This window comes from Micromonas commoda, chromosome 14, assembly GCF_000090985.2.
Source record: "Micromonas commoda chromosome 14, complete sequence".
Classification (NCBI taxonomy): domain Eukaryota; kingdom Viridiplantae; phylum Chlorophyta; class Mamiellophyceae; order Mamiellales; family Mamiellaceae; genus Micromonas; species Micromonas commoda.
The window spans coordinates 203189-218428 of record NC_013051.1 but is presented as its reverse complement, the minus strand read 5'-3'; the positions used below and the strand labels follow the sequence as shown (position 1 = coordinate 218428).

The following is a 15240-nucleotide window of genomic DNA, read 5'->3' as shown; positions in this document are numbered from 1 at the left end:
TAGATCGCGATGTCAGGCATCGCGCGCGGGCGCCTCGCAGAGGAGCGCAAGGTGTGGCGTAAGGACCGCCCCCACGGTTTTGTCGCCCGCCCCGAGACTGTGGACGGCGCGGTGAACCTCCTACGGTGGGAGTGCTCCATCCCGGGCCGGAAGGACACGCTGTGGGCCGGGGGCTTCTACCCTCTCACGATGGAGTTCAGCGAGGACTACCCGTCCAAGCCGCCGAAGTGCAAGTTCCCTCAGGGGTTCTTCCACCCCAACATCTACCCCTCGGGCACCGTCTGCCTCAGCATCCTGAACGAGGACGAGGGTTGGAGGCCGTCGATCACGGTGAAGCAGATCCTGATGGGAATCCAGGACCTGCTGGACTCCCCAAACCCTGCCTCGCCCGCGCAGAGCGAGGCGTACATGCTCTTCACGAACGACAGGGCGGACTACGATAGGAAGGTGAAGGAGCAGTCGCTCAGGTACCCGGCACTCTGAGCGAGCCCGGGTGTCAGAGGTTGAGTCGTGTTGGTTCTTCTTAGCCCTTAGCACACTTCGAATTGGAGTATAAGAGCCGGCAATCACGACAGCAGCGAACGTTGGTCCCACTGCGAGCGCGTGTACGGGAACGTGAGTCGAATCTAAAGTTTGATGAATATTTTTAACTCGCGCGTAGTCGTCCTAATACGTCGGACCGCCTCCCTCCGCGTTCCAGACACTCTCCATTGTTTGTTTTTGATCCCCACACAGCAGCGAACGTTACTGATCTCGCACCTGCGCGTAAACTGCCTCGGTGATGATGGGAATCTCCGGGTACTGGCCCTTGAGGCAGTTCCACATGCAGTAGCCGATGGCAAACAGGGCGTTCATCAGCGTGAAGATCTCCATCATGTCGCCGATGACGGACACGGTGATGTACATGGGGAGGTACTGCATGATGAGACCCGCGAGCATGACGCAGATGTCCAGAAGGATGGCCTGCATGGTGTTGTAGCGCATGAAGTGGTCGAGCTTGGTGTTGCGCACCACCGCGAGGAACAGCGTGAAGAAAGTCACGAAGGGGATGAAGGAGTTGGAGTAGAAGATCTGCAGCAGCGGCGAGATGAGCACCGCGAGCTTAAAAGTCACGGGAAACGCCATAAACGCCTGGTCCGTGAACGCGATGGCACCCATCATGGGGATGAGGTACGGCAGGCAGGAGAAGATCCTCCACTGGAAGTCGGCGCGGATCTGTCGTGGAGTGGGTGAGGTGAGGGGGAGGGGGTCAGCGTCGGCACACGTCTCAGCGTCGGCACACGCGGGTCAAGTCACGCCGTCGAGGCTAACCGACGACTCGAGAGGGGCCTCGTCGGCTTTGTCTTTCACGCACCTTGCCCTTGTTGGGGTCCTTGCCCATGAAGGTCTCCCAGAAGCCCTTGGGGCGATTAGGCTCCTGGCCGGGGGGAATGAACGTGTCCGGCACCGCGGTCGTGATCACCTGTTTCGCGATGGGGGATCGGGGAACGGACTGGGTCAGCGGACGTCCTGGACCGGCGAACAAATTAACCCTAAAACCTGTCCTTATCTCTGTGTGCCGTGGTGGAGAAAAATCCGGGATCGACCAGCCGGAGAACCGGGCGCGTACCTTCCCCCTCTGCGCCCTCTTCGCCTTCGCGACGCCCGCCGCGTCGGCACAGTCACCCGCCATGCTCTCCCGCTGCGCCCGCCTCGGGGCGCCGGTCGCGGAGGCCCTCTCGGCCGCCCCGTCGAGAGCGCCGGTCCTCACGGTCCTGCAGCGAGCACGGGCACCCACCGCCGGCCTCGCGAGGCCGGGAGCGGCCATTTGCATGGTGAAGCTCGCCATATTTTCGAGCTATCCACGAGCCTGTGGAGTGTGACGAGTCTCTGCCGAGTCTCCGGTTGCGCGTTCACCCGTCGCGAGGACGTGCAAGGCGCGCTCTCCGTTGTGCCGACACGAGCCAGATGGAACGGGAAAGAGCAAAGTTCGCTGCAGATGCGCCGAGACGGTTGGGGAAAAAATCGCTTTCGCTTTTTGATCTCCCCTTTCTGACTGGAACGCCAGTCAAAATTCGAGGGCGGACGGTGATTGGCAGAGATCGCATGAAATCCCAGTTGGCAATCTCTCGGCGCCTTGATGGATGGATACAATTGGATGTAAGCACCAATCGGCGGGCAGTGCGCGCCTCGCTTTGCCGGCAAGCAGACCACTTAACCGAAAATGTCTTCGTCTATCGCCGCCGCCTCCTCTATCGGCGTCAAGGCGAACGCGTTGACCCGCGTCTCCAAGCGCGCCATCAACTCCAAGCCCGCCGTCGTCTGCTCCGCGTCCAGCAAATCCGATGACGTCGCTGTTGGATCGTCGCAGGACGCCGTGACCCGTCGCCAGGCCCTCGCCGCGGGCGCGGCGGTCACCGCCACCCTCGGCGCGTCCACTCCCGCGCTCGCTGGTCTCCTCGACGGCGCCCTGGACGGCGCCCTCACCCTCGGCGGCGGCGACGTCAAGGAGAAGCGCGCGGTGAACCTCCCCGAGCTTCAGATCGAGTTCATCTCCCGCGAGGAGGGATACCCCCTCGCCAACGGCGGCGAGAAGGGCAGGGCGCAGCAGCAGTACCTCAAGTTCATCGAGCCCGTCATCGTCGCCAACATCGACCTCCCGTACTCCGAGTACATGAGGCTCGCGCTCCACGACGCGGGCACCTACGAGGTGGTGGGAAAGAAGAACGGCGCGAACGGGTCCATCCGATTCGAGCTCGACCGCCCGGAGAATGCGCTCTGCAAGAAGGCCTTCGCGTCCATCGAAAAGATCAAGAAGGCTGTCGACGCGACCGTCACCCAGCCCATCTCCTACGCCGACCTCATCGCCATCGTCCCGCACTTCGCCGCGCGCATTCAGTTCGCTAAGGACTACTACGAGGTCATGGGCGAGGACGACCCGAACTACGAGTTCCTCTTCATCGGCACCAACCCCTACCTCGGCGCCAAGATGCGCATCGGACGCAAGGACGCCGACGGACCCGACCCCGAGGGTCTCGTCCCCGGCGAGGACGCCAGCACCGAGGACCTCGTCGCGTGGTTCAAGCGCATGGGCCTCGGACCCAACCAGCTCGTGATGTTCGCGCCCTACATGTACGAGAATCCCGCCAAGGGACTGGACCTCGCCGTGCAGGACGGCACCAACGCGTCGGTGGCGAACCAGTACGAGTCGCAGCGCAAGCTCGGCAAGCGCGCACCCGGTCCCGCGGTCACCATCATCAAGAAGCTGAAGGACATGACCGACAACTGCATCCCCGGCGGTCCCCCCTACGTCGGCGGCGACAGGGATCCCAACTACGTCGAGTACGCGTACATCCGGGGCGGCGGCGAGATCCCCCGCGTCACCACCTTCGGGGCCTACCCGGGTTCCTCCGACCTGGGGAGCTCCAAGTTTGCCCAGAAGGTGCGCGGCGACAGGTAATCGGCGTGCGTGCAGCGCGTGCGTGAGAGAGGGAGAAGAGACGGGGCGACGACGAGGACGGGAAAAGCGTCAGTCAGCTAACAACGCTGACGAGATTCTCACGGCGGTGGGAACGGGCCGGGCGATCTTCACAGCTGGCCCAAACAGCGCCGAACTTGTTGTCATAACAGAGTAGAGCATAGCAGCGCATAATCGGTCGCCTCAGCGCGCGGAATCTCGCCCCATGCGGTCGCAAACGCGCTCGAGAAGGGTGCTGAAACCGGTGGCCTGAAAACCGGGGTTACGTGAGTATATATTTCCAAAATGCCACCATTGGACATGATTGATTTTCCAGTGTGCAAACCAACTGGATCACCAACGTGGGGAACCCACAGGTCCGAGGATCGAAACCTCGCTTCGATAAAATACACCTTCATCGAAGTGGCGCAGTGGAAGCGTGGTGGGCCCATATCTACCTTTTGCTTCTTTGATCGAGGGCGCCGATCAGCTTCAGGCGACGCTTCTTTGCATCGTGGCGGGGCGCGACGTACGAACTGCGCTTCGCGCGAGTCCCACTAGGCCGTGGTCCACCAACCGCCACGCGGGAGGCGATTCATTTTTATTTTTCAGTTTTTGACAGTCGAAATTTGAAGAGGGCACTCCACTTGCCGAGCGCCCAAGAGGTCGGGTGGCCAGATGGGCACCGGAGTACAGTCCGAGGAATCGCAATGGCCACACCACTTCAACATGATGGGACAGCTCTTCGTAGGCTTTATATTCCTCATCGTCGCGGGCATGTCGTACATGGTGAGTCACCCACGCCCTGGTTCCGTCCTCTCTTCTCGACCCGACGAACGCCTCCTCTTCTTAGCCTCCGTCGTCCCAACTCTCCCTCGATTCATCGCAGTACTGGTATTTGAAGGGCCGCAGGATGGAAAGATTGCGCATGCGCGCCGCTAGTGGGGTGATGGAGGGTGGGGGCGTGGCTGGCCTCGCGCAGATGCGGGCCAAGATGAGCGGGCGCCATTCGTACTCAAAGCTAGTAGATGCGTCGGAGTCGGGCTTGGGCCGCGGGTCGGGGCGGACGGGGTCGGGCGGCGGCGGCGGCGGGAGCGCGGTGTAATAAGGGTGGGATGTTCAATAATGTAGGTTGAATCTGTATTAAAATCGCAATGTGAACGGCGGTGTTTCGAGGCGGGCGTCCGCCCCCCGCCGGGTGGCAACGTCCGAGCGCTCACTGCTTAGGAGTTTCCTCCTTCTTCTCGCCCTCCTCGCCCGCATCGTCAGCCTTGGGCTCCTCGGCACCGGCACCGGCGCCGGCGCCCTTGTTGAGCGCCTCGCCGATCTTCATCACCGCCTGCTGGAGCCCGTTGATCTTCTCCCTCACCTGCTCCAGGTTCTCCGACTCGACCGCGGTCCTGAGATCCACCTGCGCCGCCTTGATGGCGTCGACAACCTCCGCGGGGAGGTTAGCCTGGTGCTCGGAGATGTTCTTATCGGCGCTGTAGAGGAGGGTGTCCGCCTCGTTCTTGGCCTCGATGAGCTCCTTGCGGTTCTTGTCGGCGTCGGCGTGGGCCTCAGCCTCGCGGACCATCTGCTCAACCTGCGCGTCGGAGAGACCGCCCGAGCTCTGGATGGTGATCTGCTGCTCCTTGCCGGTGGCCTTGTCCTTGGCTGAGACGTTCACGATGCCGTTGGCGTCGATGTCGAAGGTGACCTCGATCTGGGGCACGCCGCGGGGCGCGGGGGGAATGCCCATGAGGTCGAAGTTGCCGAGCATCTTGTTGTCCGCCGCCATCTCGCGCTCGCCCTGGAGAACCTTGATGCCAACCTGCGTCTGGTTATCGGCGGCGGTGGAGAAGGTCTGGGACTTCTTGGTGGGGATGGTGGTGTTGCGGTTGATGAGGCGGGTGAACACGCCTCCGAGGGTCTCGATGCCCAACGAGAGCGGGGTCACGTCCAGGAGGAGGATGTCCTTGACGTCGCCGCGGAGGACGCCGCCCTGGATGGCGGCGCCCATCGCGACAACCTCGTCGGGGTTGACACCCTTGTTGGGCGACCGCTGGAACAGGTCCTTGACGATCTCGGTCACCTTGGGCATGCGGGACATGCCTCCGACGAGAAGAACCTCGTTAATCTCGGACGCGGTCACGCCCGCATCCTTGAGGCAGTTCCTGCACGGGTCCTTGGTTCGCTCGAGCAGGGGACCCACGAGCTTCTCGAGCTGCGCCCTGGAGAGGGACATGGCCATGTGCTTGGGGCCGGTGGCGTCGGCCGTGATGAAGGGGAGGTTGATGTCGGTGGACTGCGCGGAGGAGAGCTCGATCTTGGCCTTCTCCGCAGCCTCCCTCAGGCGCTGCACCGCGAGCTTATCGCCGGTGAGGTCTATGCCGGACTCCTTCTTGAACGTCTGAACAAACGAGTCCAGGAGCGCAGTGTCGAAATCCTCGCCGCCCAGGAAGGTGTCGCCGTTCGTCGCCTTGACCTCGAACACGCCGCCGGAGATCTCGAGGATGGACACGTCGAACGTGCCGCCGCCCAGGTCGTACACCGCGACGAGGCCCTCCTTCTGGTCCACGCCGTAGGACAGCGCGGCGGCGGTGGGCTCGTTGATGATGCGCAGGACGTCGAGGCCCGCAATCTTACCCGCGTCCTTGGTCGCCTGCCTCTGCGCGTCGTTGAAGTACGCGGGCACGGTGACGACGGCCTGGGTGATGCCGTGGCCCAGGTAAGACTCGGCCGTCTCCTTCATCTTCTGGAGGACAAACGCGCCAACCTGCGACGGGGAGTACTGCTTGCCGCCAGCCTCTACCCACGCGTCGCCGTTGGACGCGGGGACGATCTTGTACGGGACCATCTGCGCCTCCTTCTTGGTGTGCGGGTCGTCGAACCTCCTGCCGATGAGGCGCTTGCACGCGTAGAGGGTGTTCGTGGGGTTGGTCACCGCCTGCCTCTTCGCGGGCTGGCCCACCAGCCGCTCGCCCTTGTCCGTGAAGGCAACCATGGACGGGGTGGTGCGCGCGCCCTCGGCGTTCTCGATCACCTTGGCGTTCTTGCCCTCCATCACCGCGACGCACGAGTTGGTCGTGCCGAGGTCGATGCCGATCACCTCGTTCGCGAACCTGGAGCCGGACGAGGCGAACGAGCGGCGGAAGAATTCCTGGGGGCCATTCGTGGCCTCGAAGGCGGCACGCGCGTTGGTGCGCTGCGACGAGGGTCCGGGGGGAGAGGACGGGGGAAAGCGGAGGTCAGCGTCGGTTCATGCGATGTTCAAACACGCGCGGGAGAAATGTCGCGGCGTATCGTCCACGCGCGCGCGGTCCCGCGCTCAGATCCGCGAACGCTCGGCGGCCATCCAGATCATCGGCGTTGGGTTGCCCTCCCGACGATTCGCGGTCGACCGGCGATCGCGCGCGTTGCGGGGCTCGATCTGAGACGGGGAGGGACGCGAACGACGCGACGGGGGCTCCACAACGTCGCGCATCGTGCGCTCGACGGGTCGACGCGCGCCGGATCAGAGGGATCGGCGCCGGGGTCGCGGGGGACGGGCGCTCACCAGCGCGGCGCCGCGGCGGGCGGTCCTGAGCACGCTCTGCAGCATCTTTTTTTACCTAACCTCTCCCTGCTTCGGGTGGAGTCGGTTCGAGCGTCGCGCGTGGCTCTGCGTGAGTCCTCGACGACGGTCTCGTTGGGTCACCTACGCGGTCGACCTGTTCACTCTTCCGCGACGTCACTCCGACGCGGCAACTGTGCCGCGGAAGCGCGTTCGTTGTCGACTCTTCTTTCCCAATCGCCGCAACCACGTGGAAGCTTCGCGCGGCGCAAGAAGCTCCGAGAAAGAAACCCATAAACGCAAACCTTACTGGTTACCATACGTTTGACATAGGTTACCAGAAACTCGCGACTGGCGCCGCCGGCTGCCGGAACGTGACACAAAATCGGCGAGGCGCTTTTTCGTCGAAAGTCACAAAGGAGGCGGAGGCGTGTTCCTGTACGCACCGCCCGCAGCCGCCATGGTTCGGCTCGAGGTGCCCGGGCACGTATTGCAACACTTCTGGGACCTCGCGAACATCGAGTCCGAGGTGAGGCGCGAGTCCGCGGTCAACCTGGTGAACGAGCTCAAGCAGGCGCAGGACGAGCACGTCGGTGGGTCCGATGGCGTGATGATGGGCGGCGGCGGCGGCGGCGACTCGAACGGCGCGGTCGACGGCCCGGCGCTGGAGGGATGCTCCCCCGTGCTGGTGTACGCGCTCAAACGCCTCGCGAGGGGCCTCGGATCCGGTCGCTCGGGCGCGCGTCAGGGCTTCGCGCTCGCGCTCACCGCCGCCTTCACGGAGATCCCCCTCGTGTCCCTGCCCGACGGCCTCAAGCTTCTCAAATCATCGTTGGAGCCCATCACGCAGAGCACCAAGGGTGCCGAGGCGAGGGACATCCTGATGGGCCAGCTCTTCGGAATCGCCGCGCTGGTTCGTGCCATGGCCACGCGCTTCAAGTCCGGAGACCTGCCCCTCGACGACGCCCTCGCCTTTGGCGCATCCGTCGCGGAGGAAACGTCCAGGCTCGCCGCGTCCAAGGCGTACCTGGCGGAGTCAGCCGCCGCGGTGGTGCTCGAGCTGAGGGCCGCGCTGGGTGCGGGGATGGGCAAGCTGTTCGACAGGTCGCCGACGCTCACGGAGTGGATCACCACCCCGGCGAGCAAGGCGGGACCCGAGGTTGTCCAGCTGTGCATGGAGCTGTGGCCTTACCTCCCGCAGAAGGTCAAGGAGCGGTGCGAGTGCGTGCCCCAGGGCGGGGTCAAGGCGAAGGACTGGGCCGCGGTGTTCCGACGCGACCGCGTGGAGACGGTCCGCGACGCCCTCATGGAGTCATCGTACGTCCACCCCAGGGTACACGGCGTGTGGGACGGCCTGATTCAGCGCGCGGTCGAGGTGCCCGGCGCCGTTGAGACGCTCTGGGACGTCGCGTGCGAACACGGGTTGTTCACGTCGGGGTCGCACCAGCGGCGGTACCTCGGGTTCAGGCTGTTTACGCAGCTGCTGCCGCTGTGCGAGCCCGAGGCTGTGCCTGCTCTCTTCTCGCACGGGTTCATCCGGTGCCTGCTGAACAACCTGAACAAGGAGGATAACTACCTGCACGCCGCCGCAGAGGAGTGCCTCGACTGCGTCGTGGCGTACTGCAAGGCGAAGGACACCCCGCAGCAGAAGCGGCTGAGCGTCATCGCCGCACTTCAACGCCTGGGGCCCAACCGTTTCGATAAGGTATCCAAGAGGAACGCGGTCAGGGAGCTCATCGGCGGTCTGTCCGTGGACGACGCTTCCGGGTACATGAGGGAGCTCATGGGCATCTTTGTCCACGCCCCCGCCGACGGAGCCACGCGGGCGGAGGGAGCGCCGGGCGGCGAACTCGTCGGCAACAAGCGCAGGCTCTGGGCGCTCGAGCAGGCGGTAGGTCTGTGGCCTAAGCTACCCGCGGCGAGCCAGGCGACGCTGGTCAAGTTCCTCGTGACGCACGCCTTTTACCAGTCCGACCCGAACGCGGCGGCTTCGAAGAAGGGAAAGAAGAAATCCGCCGGGCTCATCGAGGATGCCGGCGTGGCCCCGCTCGCCGAGCCCCTCGACGGCCTGAGAGAGGCGTGCGCGGTGCGGGTATCGAGCTTACTCGAGAGGAACCTAAAAGCTCAGCGCGCGTCATCGGCCGGCAAGGACGACAAGCCGGCTGAGACGAAGCCGGCCAAGAAGGGCAAAAAGGGGAAGAAGGCGGCGGATGAGGAAGCCGAGGCGGAGCCCGAGGCGGCCAAGGAAGCCCCCGCGGACCTCCTCTCGGTCGCGGCCGATCTCTGCCGCGCGATGGACGCGGAGGGTAGCGGCGCCAGGCTCGTCGACGACATGCCGCGGGAGTGCGCGGATGTTCGCGGCTCCCTCTTTGCCGCGCTCGACAAGGTGGCGGACCTGGCGGAGAAGATCGGCAAGGGCGGCGCCGGGGCGGATGCCAGCGTCGCCGCGGCTTCCGCCGTGGCTCCCCTGCTCCGCGTGCTCGCGGTGCTCCAGCTCGGGGACTGGCGCGAGTTCACTCCCGCCATCGAGGACCTGCCGCGCTGCGTCGATGACCTCGTTAAGGCTCCCGAGCCCAAGAAGGGTAAGAAGACCCCGGCGAAGAAGGGCAAAAAGGGGAAGAAGGAGGAGGAGGAGGAGGAGGAGGAGGAGGACAGCGAGGAGGAGGAGGCACCGAAGCCGATGGACGTCCTCGTGGACATCCTGCTCTCGCTCCTCGCGCAACCCTCGGCGCTGCTGAGGGACGTCGTGGAGCACACGTTCAAGGCTGTGGCGCCCGCGGTGAGCGAGGCGAGCGTCGTGGACATGCTCCGGGTGGTGATGGCCCGCGACGCCGACAACAGAAACGCCGGCGGAGAGGGTTCGGACGAAGAGGATGGCGGACCACTCGGCGAACACGACGAAGACGAGGAGGACGGTGGTGATGACGAGGAGGAGGTGGGCGGCAGCGATTCCGACTCGGAGGAGGAGGAGCCCGAGGCGAACGGGGATGCCGAGGCGATGGATCTCGACTTTGGGGGCTCAGAGTCGGAGTCGGATTCGGAGGGATCGGACGACGACGCCCCCTTTGACGAGAAGAGGGCTGCGGCGATCAAGGCTGCGCTCGTCAAGGCCGGCGCGCTCAAGGATGACGACGATTCGGACACGGACGAGGACCCCGCGGACGCCATGGACGACGACGCCATGTTTGGCATCGATAAGCTCCTCGGTCAGGCGTTCAAGTCGCGGCGCGAGGATATCAACCGCAAGAAGAACCTGATGCGGGCCACCAGGGACTTCAAGTTCCGCGTGCTCTCCCTCCTCGAGCTGTACGCCAAGTGCCAACCCGCGTCGCCGTACCTCCCCGGCGCGGCGATGCCCCTCCTGGGCGCCATGCAGGACGCGCTCATCGCCGGTACGCCCCAGTCCTCTGCGCTGGCTGAGCGCATCGGCGGCGTCCTCACCAAGTCGGTGTGCCACGCCAAGGACCTTCCGTCGGGCGCGGGAGCCGAGCCGGTCACCGCGGAGTCCATCGCGGGCGAGCTGAAACTGGCGATCCGCGCCGCCGCCAAGCCCGCAGGTGCCGGCGGCGACGCCAAGGGTTTCGCCAAGCCCGCCACCGCCGTCGCCATGTACCTGCTCCGCGTGCTCGAGGCTGTGTCTCGGCTGGAGAAGAAGAGCGGCGAGGACGAGGCCTCGCCCGACGCGGTGAGCGCCTACCGAGACGCGCTCGAGGTGTTCAAGACCAACAAACGGTGCCGCCTCAAGGCTCCCTTCTTCCAGTCCGCGTTCGAGCGCCACCCGCCGCTCGCGGCTGCGCTCCTCCCGGACCTCGCCGCGCTCCTGGAGGCTGGCGCGGACAAGGAGTCGTCTCGCGGGGAGTACCTCCGGGCGGAGGGCGCCAAGCTCCTGGCCAACGCCCTCTCCCTCGGACGACGCAGGAGTCCCGCGGTCGGCGTCGCCGCGGCCAAGCACCGCGACGCCATCGGCTCCGCCGTGGCTGCCGCGATTGAGGCCCCGTGTCGAAACAACGCCGCGAGGGCAGAGACGGCCAAGCTCGCGACGCAGTGCATGGAGGCGCTCGGCAGATTATCGCCGGATGCGCCGCTGAGCACAGTCGTGGACGCCGACGCCATCTTAAACGCGGTGAAGAAGCAGTTCGCCGTTCCCGGTATGCCCCCCAAGGGCGTGAACTCGCTCACCCGCGCGTGCACGCTCCTCGGGCTGGTCGCGCCGGAGGCTGTTCCCGGCGCCGCCGTCGAGCCGAGCAAGAAGGGAAAGAAGGAGAGTGGCGCGAGTGGGGAGAAGGGTGGAAAGAAGAAGGAGAAAAAGAGCAAGGGGGAGAAGCGGAAGGGACCCGACGGCGCCAAGGACGAGGGCAAGAAGGTGAAGAAGTCCAAGAAGCAGAAGGCTTAGAGCTCGTTGTAGGAATGATTCTTGATTTTTCTCTGCTGCAACGCGTTTTCGCCCGACCAGAAGTTTGCCCTTCGTTTGCCTCCGTCCGGCCGCCATCGGGGTTTTTTTGCCCGAGATCGGAATGACACGTCCCCACAATCACTGGATCTGGCGTTGGTCATGGCTCAAGCGGCGGCAAACGCGCTCACCAATCTGGCCAGGGCGGCCATCGGCCTCGGCGTGGGCGCCACTGCGCTGAACTCCTCCATCTACGACGGTGCGTCCACGACTTCGCCCAGATCCTCCCCCGCCGACGCCTCTTCGGGAAAAATTGCGCCAGATAATCGACCACGACACCGCCTCCACCGCCGCCCTCCGATCGCTGACCTCGACCCGGTTTTTCCATTTCCAATATTTCCACAGTCGATGGAGGTACCGCGGCGGTGATGTTTGACCGCTTCCGGGGTGTGCTGCCCAAGGCGTCGTTGGAGGGCACCCACTTCCTGATCCCGTTCATCCAGAGCCCCACCATCTACGACCTCCGCACCCGCCCAAGGTCCATCACGTCGGTCACCGGGACCAAGGATCTGCAGCAGGTGAACCTCACGCTCAGGCTTCTGTTCCGCCCCGACGTGGACAGGCTCGCGGAGATCCACATGACCCGCGGTCCCGACTACGACGAGCGGGTTTTGCCGTCCATTGGTAACGAGGTGCTCAAGGCGACAGTCGCGCAGTACGAGGCTGAGCAGTTGCTCACCATGCGCGCGGAGGTGAGCAACCAGGTGGCGACCGCGCTCCGTAAGCGAGCGAGCGATTTCGGCATCGTCCTGGAGGACGTCGCCCTGACCCACCTCGCCTTCTCGTCGGAGTACAGCAAGGCGATTGAGGCGAAGCAGGTGTCGCAGCAGGAGGCTGAGCGCTCGAAGTTCATCGTGCTCAAGTCTGAGCAGGAGCGCGAGGCGGCCGTCATCCGCGCGGAGGGCGAGTCCGAGTCTGCTAGGCTCATCAGCCAGGCGACTAAGTCCGCGGGACCGGCGCTCGTGGAGCTGAGGCGCATCGAGGCGGCGAGGGAGGTTGCGGAGACTCTGTCCAAGTCCAGGAACGTCATGTACCTCCCCGGGGGGAACTCGCAGATGCTCCTCGGCCTGAGCGGCAACTGAAGTAGCGATCAATTTTATGTAGTTCAAGCCTTTCATCATGACAATCGTCCGACTAAACTCACGTCCCGTAGCGATGGCGGTACAACGGCGCCGGCATGGCCTCGAGCACCTCCTCCCACGGTCTCTCCACCATCAGCGCCTGCCTGGGTGCGAAATAGGAGAGCAGCAGGCACGGGTTGTCCAACGTGGCCACCTTGACGTCGCCGTCGCCGCCCTGCCCGGGGTTACCGTTTCTGGGCTGCAGCTCCGACTTACCGTCGCCACCGCCGTGCCCGCCGGGTCCCCTCTCCCTCTCCCTCTTCCGCCGCTTCTTGGACGGCGCGGGCGCGTCGACGACTGGCTTCTTTGAGAGGTTCATTCTCGCAATCGCCGACGGGGTCTGCGCCAGGAGGACGCTCGACCCCGGCGTGGGGTCGAAGCTGAGGTTACAAATTTGCCCGGGGAGCGACGCCATCTCGCGCGGAGCGCTCATCCCCGCGGAGGCGAGGGTCGACGACCACTGCGTCAGTTCCTTGCTCTCGACGTCGTACGTGAGCAGCCCGTTGTCCCTCACCGCCAGCGCCAGGATGCCCGACGCCGACAGAGCCACGGCTGATACCGGGGGCCAGGACGCGTGGCCGGGTGGCGCGGGGAGCGACGCATGTAGCTTCAGGTTATCGAGGCTGTACACGTGCACGCCCGCGACGCGCCTGTGGCCCTTGGTGGTGATCACCGCGAGCCACTGGTTGTCCGCGCTGCAGCACACGTGCGAAACCGGGGGGCATCCGATGTCTTCCACCGACACTGCTCCCTTGTCAGCGTCCGGCGCGCCTCCCTCGTCGCCAGCCTTGCGCTTACCGGATTTAGCCGCCGCGGACGCCTGCTCCAGCGCGAGCGCCGCGGAAGATATCTTGGGAACGTGCGCGGTGAGCTTCCCGGTGGCCTCCCCGGCGTGAAGGTCGATGACGTGGATGGCACCCGAAGCTCCGACGGCGATGAGCACCTTGCCGTCCGGGGTGAACACCAGCTGCTGCGCGGCGTTGACTCCCTTGGGGGTGTCCTGCTTCTCGATCCTGTACTCGCCGCCCTCCTCGACGATCAATTGAAACAGACGGAGCGCGTGGGTGTCGCTCACGGCGATGAATTTGCCATCCGGGGAGATGGCCGAGCACAGCGTCCGTCTGCTGCCGCCGAGCTTGGCCCTCAGGACGTGCGTGGGCGCCGCCGCGAGTTTCATCATCCCGTCGTGCCCCTTGACAGAGTCCACGGCCTCCGCCGTCGCGCCGCCCGGCCCGCCGTGGATGCCCTCGCCGAGCCGCCACACATCCACCCACCGCGAATGGTCGCAGAGGAGCAGCGGCGGGTCGGGGTGGCCAACCTGCGGCTTAACCTCCATCCTCTCCGACTTGCCGTTGACGTCCGCGCCGCCGCCGCCGCCGCCCTTCTTCCCCTTCTTCCCCGTCGCGCTAACGCCGGTCCACAGCCCGCCGCCGGTGAGCGCGAGCGGCGTCCTCTGCGGCACCGACACCACCCGCACCGGGTGCCTCTTGCGAAACGCGTGCGCGTGGTACGCGAGAAGCTGAGCGTCGTTACCCCCCGTGAGCAGCACGGCTCCCGCGGGGCCGGACGCCATCGCCATCGCCTTGACGTCGTGGGTGTGCGGCCTCTTGCACGTGGTGTACGCCCACGTGTTCGCATCCGCGTCGACTCGTTCAAACTGCGCAACCTGCGAGTCGATGCCAGACGCGTACACGAATCGGCCGTCTGGGGACGAGGCGACCGCCAACACGTCCGCGGCGTGCTGCTTGAAGGTGTACAGCTTGGTGCCGAACTTACCGTCCCAGAACGTGACGTCGCCCTCGCTGCTGCCGCTCACGATCGTGCCATCCGGGAGGTAGTCCAGCGCCCAGACGCATAGCTCGTCGCCCTCCTTGCCGTACTTGTTGAGCTTGTCCCTGCCCTGCACGGTGATGCGCTCAATCTCGCGCGAGTTGGCCACGTCCCAGACGTGTATGTGCGCCTTGCTGGTACCCGCGGCGATGTTCACGCCGGCGGGGTGCCACGCGAGGGAGAGGCACCTGCCTCCGACGGCTCCGAACCCCCTTCGGTGCTGCAGGCCCCGGCCCACGCCCTCGCCAGCCAAGACCACGACGAAGCGAACCGCGCCGTCGTCGCACGCGACCGCGACGCGCTGGGGCTGCCCGGGCTTGGGCCTGGGTTCCGCGCAGAGGCACCAGACGGATCCTCCGTGCGAGTCCGTCACGCTCCTGGGCCGCAGCGTGTTGAGGTCGTGCTCGGTGATTTGGCCGTCCAGCCCCGCGCTGAGGAGCACGCACGGGGCGCCGCCGCCGACGTCGTCCTCCTCGGCGTCGATGTCGAAGGGCGCGCACCACGCCAAGGCGGACACCGCCGCGCCCTCGTGACCCGGGATCCTCGCGCTGCACCTCCAGTCGATCGTATCGTACACCTCGATGTCCCCAGTCTCCCTCGCCAGCGCCACGGCGCGACCCCCGGGGGCCACCGCCAGCGCCACCACCGCCGATGGCTGCCACTCCACGAACCTCGACCTGTGGAGCTCGAGCATGGCTAAGTTACGGCCGATTCCGGTCCCTGCCGTTCTCAACGCTTAATACAAGTCGGGTGGGAACGAGCACGATCAATTCCGCGCGTCTCGCCCGCTCACCGCGTCTGTCGCGCGCGCCTGTTGTGTCCGCCGCAGGAATGGAAAGTGGTCATCAGCCGCCGACAAACAAACTGA

The 15240-nt window shown here is 65.3% G+C and overlaps 8 protein-coding genes across 8 annotated transcripts; 5 read left to right on the top strand and 3 right to left on the bottom strand.

The window, feature by feature from the left end:
* Positions 1-9: 9 nt before the first annotated feature.
* MICPUN_63982 (predicted protein) lies at positions 10-483 on the top strand (the record flags this gene model as incomplete). Its single annotated transcript, XM_002506077.1, has 1 exon — positions 10-483. One exon carries the CDS (start codon positions 10-12, stop codon positions 481-483), a length of 474 nt encoding a protein of 157 aa, XP_002506123.1.
* Positions 484-621: 138 nt separating this feature from the next.
* Positions 622-1860, bottom strand: TIC20 (chloroplast envelope protein translocase family). The gene is made up of 3 exons (XM_002505874.1): positions 1610-1860; positions 1355-1462; positions 622-1215 (listed from the first exon to the last, which is right to left on the bottom strand). Exons 1-3 carry the CDS (start codon positions 1826-1828, stop codon positions 745-747), a joined length of 798 nt encoding a protein of 265 aa, XP_002505920.1. The 5' UTR covers positions 1829-1860; the 3' UTR covers positions 622-744.
* Positions 1861-2203: 343 nt separating this feature from the next.
* Positions 2204-3627, top strand: MICPUN_51963 (predicted protein; the record flags this gene model as incomplete). The annotated part of the gene is made up of 1 exon (XM_002506076.1): positions 2204-3627. One exon carries the CDS (start codon positions 2204-2206, stop codon positions 3437-3439), a length of 1236 nt encoding a protein of 411 aa, XP_002506122.1. The 3' UTR covers positions 3440-3627.
* Positions 3628-4114: 487 nt separating this feature from the next.
* MICPUN_63979 (predicted protein) lies at positions 4115-4541 on the top strand (the record flags this gene model as incomplete). Its single annotated transcript, XM_002506075.1, has 2 exons — positions 4115-4225; positions 4326-4541. The coding sequence occupies 2 exons, from the start codon at positions 4115-4117 to the stop codon at positions 4539-4541; spliced, it is 327 nt and encodes a 108-aa protein (XP_002506121.1).
* Positions 4542-4556: 15 nt separating this feature from the next.
* MICPUN_63978 (heat shock protein 70, mitochondrial precursor) lies at positions 4557-7019 on the bottom strand (the record flags this gene model as incomplete). The annotated part of the gene is made up of 2 exons (XM_002505873.1): positions 4557-6578; positions 6975-7019. The coding sequence occupies 2 exons, from the start codon at positions 7017-7019 to the stop codon at positions 4653-4655; spliced, it is 1971 nt and encodes a 656-aa protein (XP_002505919.1). The 3' UTR covers positions 4557-4652.
* A 412-nt stretch (positions 7020-7431) lies between these two features.
* MICPUN_104038 (predicted protein) lies at positions 7432-11364 on the top strand (the record flags this gene model as incomplete). Its single annotated transcript, XM_002506074.1, has 1 exon — positions 7432-11364. The coding sequence occupies one exon, from the start codon at positions 7432-7434 to the stop codon at positions 11362-11364; it is 3933 nt and encodes a 1310-aa protein (XP_002506120.1).
* Positions 11365-11517: 153 nt separating this feature from the next.
* Positions 11518-12557, top strand: MICPUN_92406 (predicted protein). Its single transcript, XM_002506073.1, has 2 exons — positions 11518-11620; positions 11767-12557. The coding sequence occupies exons 1-2, from the start codon at positions 11524-11526 to the stop codon at positions 12501-12503; spliced, it is 834 nt and encodes a 277-aa protein (XP_002506119.1). The 5' UTR covers positions 11518-11523; the 3' UTR covers positions 12504-12557.
* Positions 12558-12561: 4 nt separating this feature from the next.
* MICPUN_104036 (predicted protein) lies at positions 12562-15066 on the bottom strand (the record flags this gene model as incomplete). Its single annotated transcript, XM_002505872.1, has 1 exon — positions 12562-15066. The coding sequence occupies one exon, from the start codon at positions 15064-15066 to the stop codon at positions 12562-12564; it is 2505 nt and encodes an 834-aa protein (XP_002505918.1).
* Positions 15067-15240: the final 174 nt, after the last annotated feature.